The sequence below is a fragment of the Bactrocera dorsalis genome, chromosome 4, assembly GCF_023373825.1.
Source record: "Bactrocera dorsalis isolate Fly_Bdor chromosome 4, ASM2337382v1, whole genome shotgun sequence".
NCBI lineage: Eukaryota > Metazoa > Arthropoda > Insecta > Diptera > Tephritidae > Bactrocera > Bactrocera dorsalis.
In genome coordinates this window covers 8,033,351-8,045,715 of record NC_064306.1, presented here as the reverse complement: position 1 = coordinate 8,045,715, position 12,365 = coordinate 8,033,351, and the positions used below count along the sequence as shown (strand labels likewise).

Here is a 12,365-nt window from a genome sequence, read left to right as displayed (position 1 = left end):
GCAAGTGATAACAGTGGGTATGTAATTATGTTAGTATTCGTGTATGTATGTGAGCAGGTTACATGGCTGGGTCGAGGCCAAATATGAGTTTTGTGTGCCAACGAGCGATTTATGAGCTAATGGTGCAAAAAAAACAAATAGAGTTAAATTCCAGCAAGTTAAGTGAAAGCACAAAACTAAACTAAAAGCAAAAAAATTAAAAAAAAAAATCGACAAAAAGTGAAAAACTATTAAATATTTTAAACTGAAAAACATTGAAATAAAATCTTTCTACAGCCATCAGCACTTCATACTCACTGCGCCGTACTGTGCTCTTTCAAATATAAATCTCACTTCACTACTTTTTCACATTTTTTCAAGGAATTATATCATGCTAGAAAATCTTAGTGGTCAGCTGCATATTTTTTTTGTTAATTTCTCAACTCTGCTATCAGCGAAAAATTGTAAATTCTTCTCCTATTTCCTTTCGACCGGCATCATGCAAATCTTCTATGTTTTGTTAGAATGATTTTTTAGGAAAACATCCAATAGCTTTGAGCTCTGTTGGATATACCAACTGAGCAGATATTGATTTTGTGTAGTGCGAATATTTAGATAGCAGTGAGCAAGCAAAAACGTGTGAAAAATCGGGTGGAGATGGTGTGGGAAAATATGATTATATGGGAAATAAAGTGAAATGAAGCTTTTAAACTAAAAATTTTATTTTTTAATTTTTTTAATGAAATTGACCGTTATTTATTTTATAACAATTTCTTCTTAAGCTCCGATATAAAGTTTTATTTTTTTTTATAAAATTTATTAAAAAAAAAAATCATTATAATTAAATTTTCCTTTTATTTCCAGCCTAAACCGCTTTGTGAAATAATAACACCACAGTGCCAAAAAATAATAAAAAAATAAAGGTATGTAGCCACCTATAGCAAGTATTTAAATAAAAAAATTAATGATATTCAGTAGCATTGCCAGCCAATTAAAGAATTATGATAATGATGTCAAACTAAAGTGATACAAAAATTTAAATATTTTCATAAGGGTTGCCACTTGTTAATATTTTTTTAATCAACTACATTGATAACGAATGGAATGGTTACAATGAAAAAATTGTTCTATGAAAATATTAAAGTAAAGAGGTTGACAAAAATTTATAGTTGAATGTCCTTCGGAAGTGTTGCCATATGCCTGAAATTTTTAATGCTATAAAAATGCTAAATTATCTTACAATATAAATATCAGTTTAAATTAGTTTGACAAAGCTTGCAATGGCATATTAGTTTGCAGAGAGTTGCCACGTGTTTACAATTTACTGCGTAATATTTAAATCAACTGCATTGATAACGAACGAAATTGTTGCAATGAAAAATATTTCTATGAAAACTTTACTTACAAAATTTTATAGTTGAAAGCACTTTTAGGAAGTGTTGCCATATGCCTAAAAATTTTAATGCTATAAAAATGTTAAATTATCTTACAATATAAATATCAGTTAAAATCGAATTATAAAAGCTTGCAATGGCATATTAGTTTAAAGAGAGTTGCCACTTGTTTACAAATTTTTACTCAATTAAGTTGATGACAAAAATGAAATATTGCTACGGGTATCAAATTAAATAGTCACAAAATGACCAACACTTGAAAGCTGAACATAAAATGTAAAGGGTTGCCATATAATTTTTATAATAAGTTATAAATAAAAAGTATTGCAGTATGACCACTAAACTAAGAAGATTTAAAAAGGTTTATAGTTGAAAACTTTTTTAGAAGGTTTTGGCTGAAAATTTTTTGAGAAGGTGTTGCCATTTTTTGAAAATTTTATTTTACTTTTTTGTTATGTACATATGTATATATTTTTTTAACAGTTTTTTTTTTGCTTTTTTGCTGTAATCTTATTTTTTTAATTTCATATTTTTTTTATTTTTTTTTTTTAATTATTTCTTTTTAATTTTTTTTTATTTTTTTCTTATGCACTTTCTTTTCTAACAGTTACCATTTAGCCCTAGAAATGGTTTATTAGTTTCTTTTCTAAATTCTATTATTTTTTACTTCAGTTCTAATATTTCTAATATTCTCTATTGCATTTTCTTCAGAAAATTAAAATTTCTAGACTTTAAAATGTTCACGTTTCTTGTTGGCATTGAAATCAAAATTTTTCGCAATGCTTAAATCATTTCCCCAAATGCCCGAACACGTCTGCAACTACTTAAAAATTATTACCCATTCTGCAGCACTAAAAATCGTCGCAAACTATTTGGCATTGACTTCGACTTTTCGACTTTACTGCTGTCTCGCATAAACAGGAATATATGGTACTTGCTCTATATTTCTTTAGCATTTGCACATTTATCAAATAACTGTACTCGTCTTTATTTCTTTTGCATTACATACATACATACATATGTACGTACGAATATATATTTTTCCATTTACTTTTTATGCGCATTTAAAATTTTTACGCTGCATAAATTCTAATTGGTTGCCCTTAACGATCCGCTTTACAGCCCGGCAGCACTTACCGCCGCCTGTTTGCCCCTCACCTTCGGCACTATTAATAAGCAAATGAAAAAATCGTAGTGAGAGCACCGCACTCTCGCTCTCCTGCCACGTCGCAGCATATCTAGAAGTCATAAAAAACTAAAAGCTGTGCAAAATTTTATTGCATTACACTTAAAAAATATGTTTCGCCAAGCTTAATTGCATACGTCAGTTTGATGGGGGGGCGCCCTGCGGCGAAGTGGTTTTAAGGTTATGTAAAAATGTAATAGAGACCGTGAAAAAATAGCATGAAAAATAAGTGGAAGGAGCGAATGGGCAAAGCAAGCAAATCACGGTTGTAAAGATAATGAGAAGACTAAATAATAATTGTATGGCATTTATGGCCATAAAATATGGTGAATAAAAAAGTGGATTTATTTTTAATGACTACAAATTTGCAGAATACGCAAATTGTGCAAAATTCATAGCAAGAGTTGGTTTGGATATCAAAAATGTAGTAGTTTGAATCGCAAGACAAGAGTAAAGTATTCTCTAATATATAACTTAAGTATTTTAGTATAAAATTTTAGAATTTAGTACCTTGAAAAGCTTTGCAGCAGTTAAACTGAAACTGAAAGCTCTGAAAGGAGTTTGCTTGAGATTCAGTATAGGTTACAAAAGTTATAATTTTGGCTAGCAATTTATTCATTGAATCACAGTAAAACTCACCAAACGTGAGAAACTCTTTGAAAGCTCGATGAAAGCTTGCTTAGACTACAGCTATATTCGTACGAATTTCGATACGAATTGACTAAGAAGTTGTGCATAAAATCACAGAAAAACTCACCAAATGTGAGAAAGTGGAAGAGTGTTCCCTCCATACCTCCAGTACGCTCAGAACATCAGCCACTATATCACCACTTTGGGTCTTTCAGGAGTTTTCTCCGGTCTTGAAACCTTCTGCTAGTCGCCGCAACTTTTCGTAGAATTTTCGAGCATTGCCCTGTCGGCCAGTTTCTCAAGCTTTTCATGCTCTCGCATTTCGGCCCCTTTCTATTTTTGTCTGCAAATGCGTCTCGCTTTTCTCTTCAACTCACGGTATCTATCCCATCCTGCACGTGTAGTGATCGATTGAAACATTGTATGGTAGACTGACTGGTATCTCTCGACTGCGACACGACAGTTCTCATCGTACCAGTTATTCTTTCGACCTTTACGAAAACCAATGGTTTCGCTTACAGCTGATGTAGGAGTTTGCTACCAAATTTTATTTTCGCTGCTTATTATTTGAGTTTATTTCGACTCAAATTGAGATAACATTTTCCACACCCAACTGCATAAGGAACTAGGGACAGCATAATAGTTAATGGAATTGTGTAACAGTATTTTCTCGCTCATTTGATATATTTTTTTTCTTGCCTGACATTCAGGTTCATTGTCCGCTTTACCACCTTCGTCTTAAGCATGTCGACTGTCAACCTCGTCAGCTACACGTGGCTTTCGTTTAATGAAGCATTTCATTTTTACAGTTTTCGAGCATTTGAGGAAATCTGCTTGTTGTGGCGGCAATGGCACGTAACACAGACCACATTTACGATACGCCAGCTGTTTGTTGTTTTTGCTTATTTTGCATTACTGAAACTGTTTTATTGACCTAAATTTATTTGTAGGTCGCATAGATTGAAGATATATTTTTTCACATATTAAGTTATATGATAGTTTTAAAAGTACACGGTAGGCCAAAATATATATTTTTTGATGATATAGTAAATAGCCCCAAAAGTTTAAAACCAAGACACATAGAAATTCCCTTTCAAGTCGACAATCAGATCCTAAAGCATGCTTAATAGCTCTCATATTTTCTTAAGATCTGGTGAATGAGTAAGTTCGGAAAAAGCTTTGAACCCATCCAAAGCTATCATGATGGTTAACTGTATAGTAAACAGCCTTTATAAGGAACTCTACAATCTACAGTGTCATAACCTTGAATTATTTACAAAAATTTTCGACTTTAAAAAGTTCGAAACTTCCCTCACGTTTTCTTAAACCTCTAAAGTATAAATGTAAAGATATACATTATGTATAGCGTTCCTTATCCCACTGAATGACTGACATTGAGGCAGCCCCAAAAGTACTATAGTTCGAACCTTTCTGTCAGTAATAAAGTGTTTGATAAATGTAAGGTTCTCAGCTACATTACAAAGCCTTTCATCTTACACTCGATGTCATGTTTAAAAATCACCTCTTAATTCGATGAAACTTTCTTCCCAGCGAGTATTCTTTTGAGATCTGTAAACTGAAAGTAAACGCTCGGAGTCAGATCTGGAGAATACGGTAGATGCGGAAACAATTCGAAGCTTTGAAGATTTGAGAGCAGGAAATAACAGGAAGTAATCGCTGGGGGCCAGATTTGGAAAATACGGCGGAAATAGAAACATTTCGAAGCCCAATTCATGGATTTTGCCATCGCTTTCACGGCCATGCTGCCATTTTTAGTTGATAGTTCTTTCTTTTTCAAGGTGGTAGTCAAAAAAAATTCCACTCGCATGCCAACCGACTATTGCGTTTTTCAATGCTTTGTAGCTGGTTCATCGTACGCAGTCTGCTTGGATGACTCGATTAGACTTCGGAGTAAAACGAATCCATTGCAACATATCGATGCAAAAACTCGTGTTTAATACGCTTGAATATCTCTAAAAACTTCTCCGAATTACCAACTCGTCGTTCTTTTTAGTCAAAAGTGAGCTCGTACAGCAACCACTTTGCATAGAGCTTTCTCGTACCTAAATATGCGTGAATGACATGATGTACGAGTATATATTTAGTTGATATCTTTAAAGTCTCTGCTATCTTGAACAACTTCCTTTTACTGTCATCCAAAATTATTCTGTGGACTTTTTTGAGGTTTTCTTGGGTAACCTCTTTTGGCGTCCAATGCGTTCACCGGCTTCGGTGCTCATTTCATTACGTCTATACTAAGTATACCAATCCTTGAAGCTTGACGCCTTTTGAAGGTTGGGACTAACTGATAATCCTAAGGACTTAATTCTAAAGGGTAATCCATTTCGTGGTTCCCTACTTTTTTAAAGAAAAAGCACATAAATTTCAATTTTAATGGGAAATGTTTCTTATCATTCGAAAGAACATTCCTTGGCTTTTATTTTTTGAAGATTATCTTTTTCAAACGTTGAAATGTCCAACCGTTGAGTCCAATTTCCGTTGACTCCAAGGCCTGAATCGAACCGCGATTGTCCGCATAGACTTAGGATTTTACATATCCCCACAGGAAAAAGTCTAACAGTGTGATATCACATGATCTTAGTGAAAAATCGACCGGCCCAAAACGTAAAATTATCTGCTCACCGAAGTGTTCTCTCAATAAATCCATTGATTGATGCGATGTGTGGGAAGTGGCGCCGTTATGTTGAAACCAAATGTCGCCTAGATCACGAGCTCCAATTTCAGGTATCACATAGTCGGTTATCGCCCCACAAGGTACACCAAACCATTGCTTTTTCTGCATGAAATGGCAGCTCTTGAATCTTTTCAGGTTGCTCTTTGTTCCAAAAGCGGCAAATTTGCCTGTTTACATACTCATTGAGCTAGAATTGGGTTTCATAGCTGAACAAAATTTCGCTCGAAAACGTCGGATCTTCTTGAAACTTTTCAAGAGAACATAAAATGAAGAGATGTCGCTTGAGACGGTCGAACAGCGTCACTTTCAATTTTTGTAAACATTTTTCGTACAAATTTCAATAGTTCAATTCTGGATAGGGTTCTGGAAATGAAAATAATAACAATATACTCGTTTTTCTCTCCCCTTTCCTCAACGCTCTCTCGAATTCAGTAACAAGTTCCATTTAATTATATTTAGATAATTATCTTTATGTTACTGTTATTTATTACAAATAGTTAATTTCTTAATTAAAATACGTTTATAATGATAAAAATGTATAATTTTTACAATTATATTATGCTTGAAAATAATTAAAATTATAATTATGTATTTGACTCATTCGCTTATAAATGTAATTAATTACAAGTAATCGCTTAACTTAAATACAATACTTAATTAGCGCGAAATATAACTGCACAAAGATTATATATTTGCGTAACTGTAAATCTGTGTCCATATGTATGTGTGTGTATGTATAGCGTCACTTATGCACTTAACAAACTTAATTAAATGGCGCGCGTCAAACAATTTGCTTAATTAACTCGTTTAATTAATAAATATGCCACTAACTAATTTAAATTACATTAAAATTAACAAATTCAATTTGCGCAAACGTAGCACACATCAACAACAACAATAATTAACACACAATTTCAACTAAATAGAATACAGTAGGCATTCGTACGACACGAAGCAACACGAGGTCATGCACATTTGAGGCTCTCCGCTCTCTTTCTTCTCTCTTTTGCATCACTTGACGACTATCGACGCGGCTGTCGGTCGATAGCGACGACTGCCATTCACCGAATGCGTGCCATGCGTGCTCGTGTAAAGGCTCGTGCTGGCAGTCGCGTGACGTGCATGTGCACGATACTTATAGCCCGTTATGAGTTCGCGTACCGTTTTGCGATATTTATCCGAGAGTACGCAATACAAGAAAAAATTCGCAGCCGCATTGATGTCAGCGAGAAAATTGAAAATATTACCAATAATCGCTTGCAGATTGTTATCGATATCGACATTCTCCGAAACGATTAAGTAAATCGCCCACGGCAGTTGACAAATGATGAAGAGCAACACGACCGCGATCAGCGTAACGGTGATGCGGTTCTCCTGCGAAACGGATGACGCGTGTGATTTGCGCTGCTGCTGGCGTTTTGAGAGTACAGGATATTAAAGACCTTAGCTTGAATTTCAATATAACTGTTACTTACCCCTTTGCCGCTCATGCGTGAGCGTCGTATACTATTCGCATTCGTCATTTCGCCGCGTAAATTCTTCGAACGTCGCACCAACATTATGAGGAAGCAATTGAAGGTGCCCAACAGGCATAACGGTATTAAAACGAACACGAACAAGGTGAAAAAGTACCAGAGGCGTGTATAGAGCGCATTCTCGCCCAAGCTCGATTGACTGTGCTGATAGTAGATGACCTAAATTTCAACAGAAATTTAATCTCAAATTATATTGACACAATTTTTGGCACTTACTTCTTCGCAATAATCCGTTATGTTAAAGAAAACCGTTTCGGCATCTTGTGTTCCATGTGTCGACTGCACGTTAGCGGCCCAACCACCAGCGCCGGTTAATTTTTCAAATCCCGGCCCTTGCTCTGCTATTCTATCTACATCTTTCATAGTCTGTTCACCTTCGTCTGCGTTTTCTGTAGTCGGCGTTGCTGCACGCACTAAGAATTCTGTATCCAATAGCAGATCGGCGCGACTATCCAGTAAGTAGTAGCTTGACATAATTCGGGGAATGTGTGTTTCAACCGCCGCTGAAAGTGCTCTCTTCACAACCGAACCTCGGGAGACTAAGCGGAAAATGTAACTAAATTAATAGAAGTGTCTTAAACGAAACTGGATTAGATCAGCTGGAACTGAGTTTTCGGAAACGCAGAACTTCCAAAACCTAAGTGTATTCGTACATATGTCGAAATAATTTTAGTGGGCAAATAGTTCAATGTTTGATTAGCATGGCTGGCGATATCTTAGAATCGGAAGTCGATTTCTCGAAGGCTAGAAATCTTTAACTAAACGCCCAGCTATCCATCGTAGCTTCTAAAATATTTAGGAAATCAAAACCTTTTGGACCAGTTAGTGAGAAAGATGCCTTAGACCCCGAAAAACTGTATAATGGATCGACAAAACATCTAACTGAAATCGGGCTGAATACCATATATTCTCTAACTTGTGTTTACCTCAAGCCGAACTACCGAAATTGATTCCGGATTTTAAGATTGAGATTTCTAGTAGAGCAAATATATACCGTGTATATTACTCGAAAGAAGGAACTATAAGCCTTTACCGAAAATGCAAGTTAATTGAGCCCCATGTTGAAATGGCGTAAACCGAAGTATTCGGTACACCGAATTTCAGTTTTTTCACTTTCTGGACGGCTTTAATTCCTTGGCTATTTAGAAATCACAAAGAAATGGGTAAAGTTAGTAAGTCTCAGCCCAGCTTTGCAGAGAAGGATCTTATAAATTTACAGAGTAACAGACGTATTTGTTAGCTTTATGAAAAACAGGGAATCTTTTTGGCAGTTTGTAGACTCAAGTTTAAGAACGTGTTTCACTGGTTTAAAAGAACTGCTGTTTCTACATAAAGCCAACTCGCACATTCAGTCCTCCACACAAGCTACAACATGCGGTTCTAAAGTTGAAACCCCTTAATATAGCTTTAATTTATAGTACAACTACTTCACTCTGTACCCTTTAGTATCTTGGGTGTTCCACATGTCCCTACTCTCAATTTACTACCCAATCGTTGTCGGGCATTCAAGCGTAAAAAACTCACTTTAAGCTCTCGTTGCAACCTTTCCGTAAGCAATCGTCTCACAACACATTTATACACTTTACACCCAACTACCTCACCAACCGAACGAGGCATGCCTTACGCTCAGTCCCAAAGTGCCCATATTACTCACCTTTCATTTGTGCGTCCTTCGTTGTGACTGCTGATGTTGCTGCTGCTAGCGCGAACCATTCATGCGTTGCCGGCAATGGCGCTGCAGTTGTTAGTGCGATTGGTAAAGGTGTAGCTAAAGAACGTGTCAAAGGTGCCGGTGTGGTGCTGCCTGTGGTGGGTGCTGCCTTGTTCAGCTCTACTGTACGTTTCAATCTACGCAATATTACATCCGGTTTAGACCTCCACGCGTTACTCTCCGTGTCGCCTACATTACTACCGCCACTACTGCTGGCCAAATTGTCCTTTTTGCTCACTACGGCCCCAATTGCTGAGTCTACAGCCTGTGTTTGCAAGTGATGAGCTGTGTGCTCTGTGCGTTCATCCGCAGCCGCCTGACCGCTGCCTTCGAAATCGATATGTGGCGTTGTCGTTGCTGCCGATTTTGGCAGCGGCATATAGTGCTGCAACGGTAAATGTAGTGCGTCGTTTTGTTTTTTCATACGTCCTACTTTTTCTTCTTGCCGTTGTTGTTGTTGCACACTTTCGTTGTAATTCAGTTGTAGCAAAGAGAGTCGCTCTGACGCGTTCGCTTGCGTTATATTACACGCAACGCCATGGATATCAATTGATTTCTTAGTGATGCGATACTGATGTTCGAAAGCTGTCGAAATTGTTGAGAAGAGGCAGAAGAGTGCGACTCCTTGATTTTTGTCGAGTTAGGTGCATGTGTTGTTTTTGTTTTGTTGTTTATTATTGTTGGAATGCAGCATGTTTTGTACGTGTCGTGTGCATGTGGGAGTAAAGAAAACACGAAGGTATGTCAAAAGGTAAGCGTGTGAAAAATACATGGAAATTTCGGTATTCAAGTGTCAAGCGACCAACAACAAATGCGGGTCAAATTGCGGGCACTCTGACAGCACCGTATTACACTTGCAAGTAAAGAGTAGTTGCAAATTGAGTAGAGCAAGCATATTGGCTCGCATATTTCGTGTTGCATTAATTTCGGTACCCCCTGTTATTTGTTGTAGGCGCTTCGCACAGTTTTACCGACATATAATATGCGTAAATACATGTACGTAATCCATATGAGTTGCAAATTTAGTGATGTGCGAAATACAAATTTTAGTTATCGATAACATAAATAATAGATTTTGTAAAAATAGTCAATATTAAAAAAATTATTTATTATTTTAATTCTACTGCAACTTTAGTAATCAGTGATTTGTTGGAAATATAGATTTAGTTATCGATAACATAAAAATCTAATTTGAAAATCATCAATATTAAAAAATTAAATTATGATTTTTAAAATCCGTTACAACTGTAGTATTAAACATTTTATTTGTAATATAAATTTAGTTATCGATAACAAAAATTATCGAATTTAAAAATCATCGATATTAAAAGAATTAATTTGCTATTTTTAAATTCCTTTACAACTTTATTAATGTGCGATATATAAGCGTGTATTTATCGATAACACAAATAATCGATTTGAAAAACAGCCAATAATAAAACAATAATTTGTGCTTTGTAATTACTAATTTAGTATTAATCGACATATTAAGATTTCAAATTTAGTTATCGATAACATTAAAAACCAAAATTGAAAATATTCAATATTAAAAAATTAAATTAAATCAATAACTATATGTAATTTGAAAATATCAATACAATTAGCGATATTTTTTAAATATACATAAATGTATGTCTCGTTAACAAAAATAATCGGTTTGGAAGAAATAGTCAATAATAAAAAAAAATAATCTGTGATTTGTAATTACTAATTTAGTATTAATCGATATATTAAGATTTAAAATTTAGTTATCGATAACATTAAAAAATTGAAAATAATCAATATTAAAAAATTAAGGTATAACTTTTAAATCCGTTACAACTTTAATATCGATAACATAAATGGTCGAATTTAAAAGTCATCGATATTAAAAAAAATTAATTTACTATTTTTAAATTCCCTCACAACATAAGAGATGTACAATGTTCTTTTAAAATAAATGTCTTTTTCAATGCAGGAATTTGATTTTAATCGATAATTTATCAAAAATAAATTAATCAAAGTAAACGATCGGCAATTAATTTAAATATTAGTATATAGGGCTTAATTTTTCTTTACTAATCGATAAACAAAAATCGATTATTGATTTTAATTCAATATAAATTATTATTTATTTTCACAGCAGAAAATCAGTTCTTCATTCCAAACATAATTTCTAAAATACTTTCATCAGTTATCGATAAATAGATAAACAAAAATCGATTGTTGATATTAATTCCTATAAATCATTAATTATTTTCACAACAGAGCATTTAGTTCTCAATCTAAAACATAAATTTCCAAAATATTTTGCTTCAGTTATCGATAAATCGTTACAATTGCTCATCACCAACAAATGCACATCACTAGTTCGTTGAATAACGAATTCCCAAACACGTTCGTTCCAACTCACCTGTAATGACTTTCTTTGCCAACGATTCCGTGCAGAATGTCTGTCGTTTAAGCGGGTAACGTATCGCAATAAATCGTTCGATCGTAAAACACACAGCTATGTAAATGGAAATGTACGCTGCAACAACAACACGCACCGCATAGTAAAATTGACAGTTGATACGCCATGCAATGCCGAAGGACCCAGATGATATGGTAGAAAGGAGTGAGAGAAACGAAGAGAAAAGTACATATTAAGTTATTAAGACACAGGCGTGTGAAACGTGCGTTAACGGCGTTAAAGGAGAGAGTGCGTAAAACAAAAGCAAATGAGTGCATAGCTCAAATTGGTTTTCGGCGCCTCAATCAATTCACTTGTAGTACAACTGAAATGAACAATATGCAACGCTGCGTTGGTAAGCCTCACAGGCATTTGCCTTAATGTAGACACTGTAACTGAACGCTAATTGAATTGCAATACTTTTCAGAAAAAAATTTACGCTTAATTACGTTACTTTAAATAGAATTTTATCGCATACGAAGTCATTTCGGCTCATTCGTTAAGTGAATAAACTGATAAAATGTCGCTTAGTGCCGTTACAGACTGTCGTATAAGCGTCTAGTTACTAAACTAGTTATCAAAGTGATTTCTTCTTCTTCCTACTATGATTATCTGAGCTCCTAGGCTCTTTTGTGAGGGCATAAAAGTCTTCAAATTCACTTTATTGCGGCAGATACTCAGTCTCTAGGCGTTCTGCTATGCTACTAGGTATCACAAACTCAGTCAATAGTCAGCTATCAGTTGTAGAACTATATATTGTACTACATACTTGTATATTTCTTGTCATCTGGCGCTGCTATAGTA

The 12,365-nt window shown here is 34.9% G+C and overlaps 1 protein-coding gene across 2 annotated transcripts in view; it reads right to left on the bottom strand.

Moving 5' to 3' along the window:
* Positions 1-6,377: 6,377 nt before the first annotated feature.
* The window catches only part of LOC105232244 (uncharacterized), a 55,745-nt gene continuing 49,757 nt past the window's right edge, over positions 6,378-12,365 (bottom strand). Inside the window, exons 4-8 of one of the 2 annotated variants that reach the window (XM_049456659.1) lie at positions 11,523-11,639; positions 9,074-9,754; positions 7,636-7,958; positions 7,360-7,578; positions 6,378-7,294 (exon numbers count right to left, since the gene is read on the bottom strand). In XM_049456659.1, the coding sequence (XP_049312616.1) occupies positions 6,896-7,294; positions 7,360-7,578; positions 7,636-7,958; positions 9,074-9,754; positions 11,523-11,639 (1,739 nt within the window). In that variant the 3' untranslated portion in view covers positions 6,378-6,895. The remainder of the gene's footprint in view (positions 7,295-7,359; positions 7,579-7,635; positions 7,959-9,073; positions 9,755-11,522; positions 11,640-12,365) is intronic. The other variant, XM_049456660.1, reaches the window with a different exon arrangement.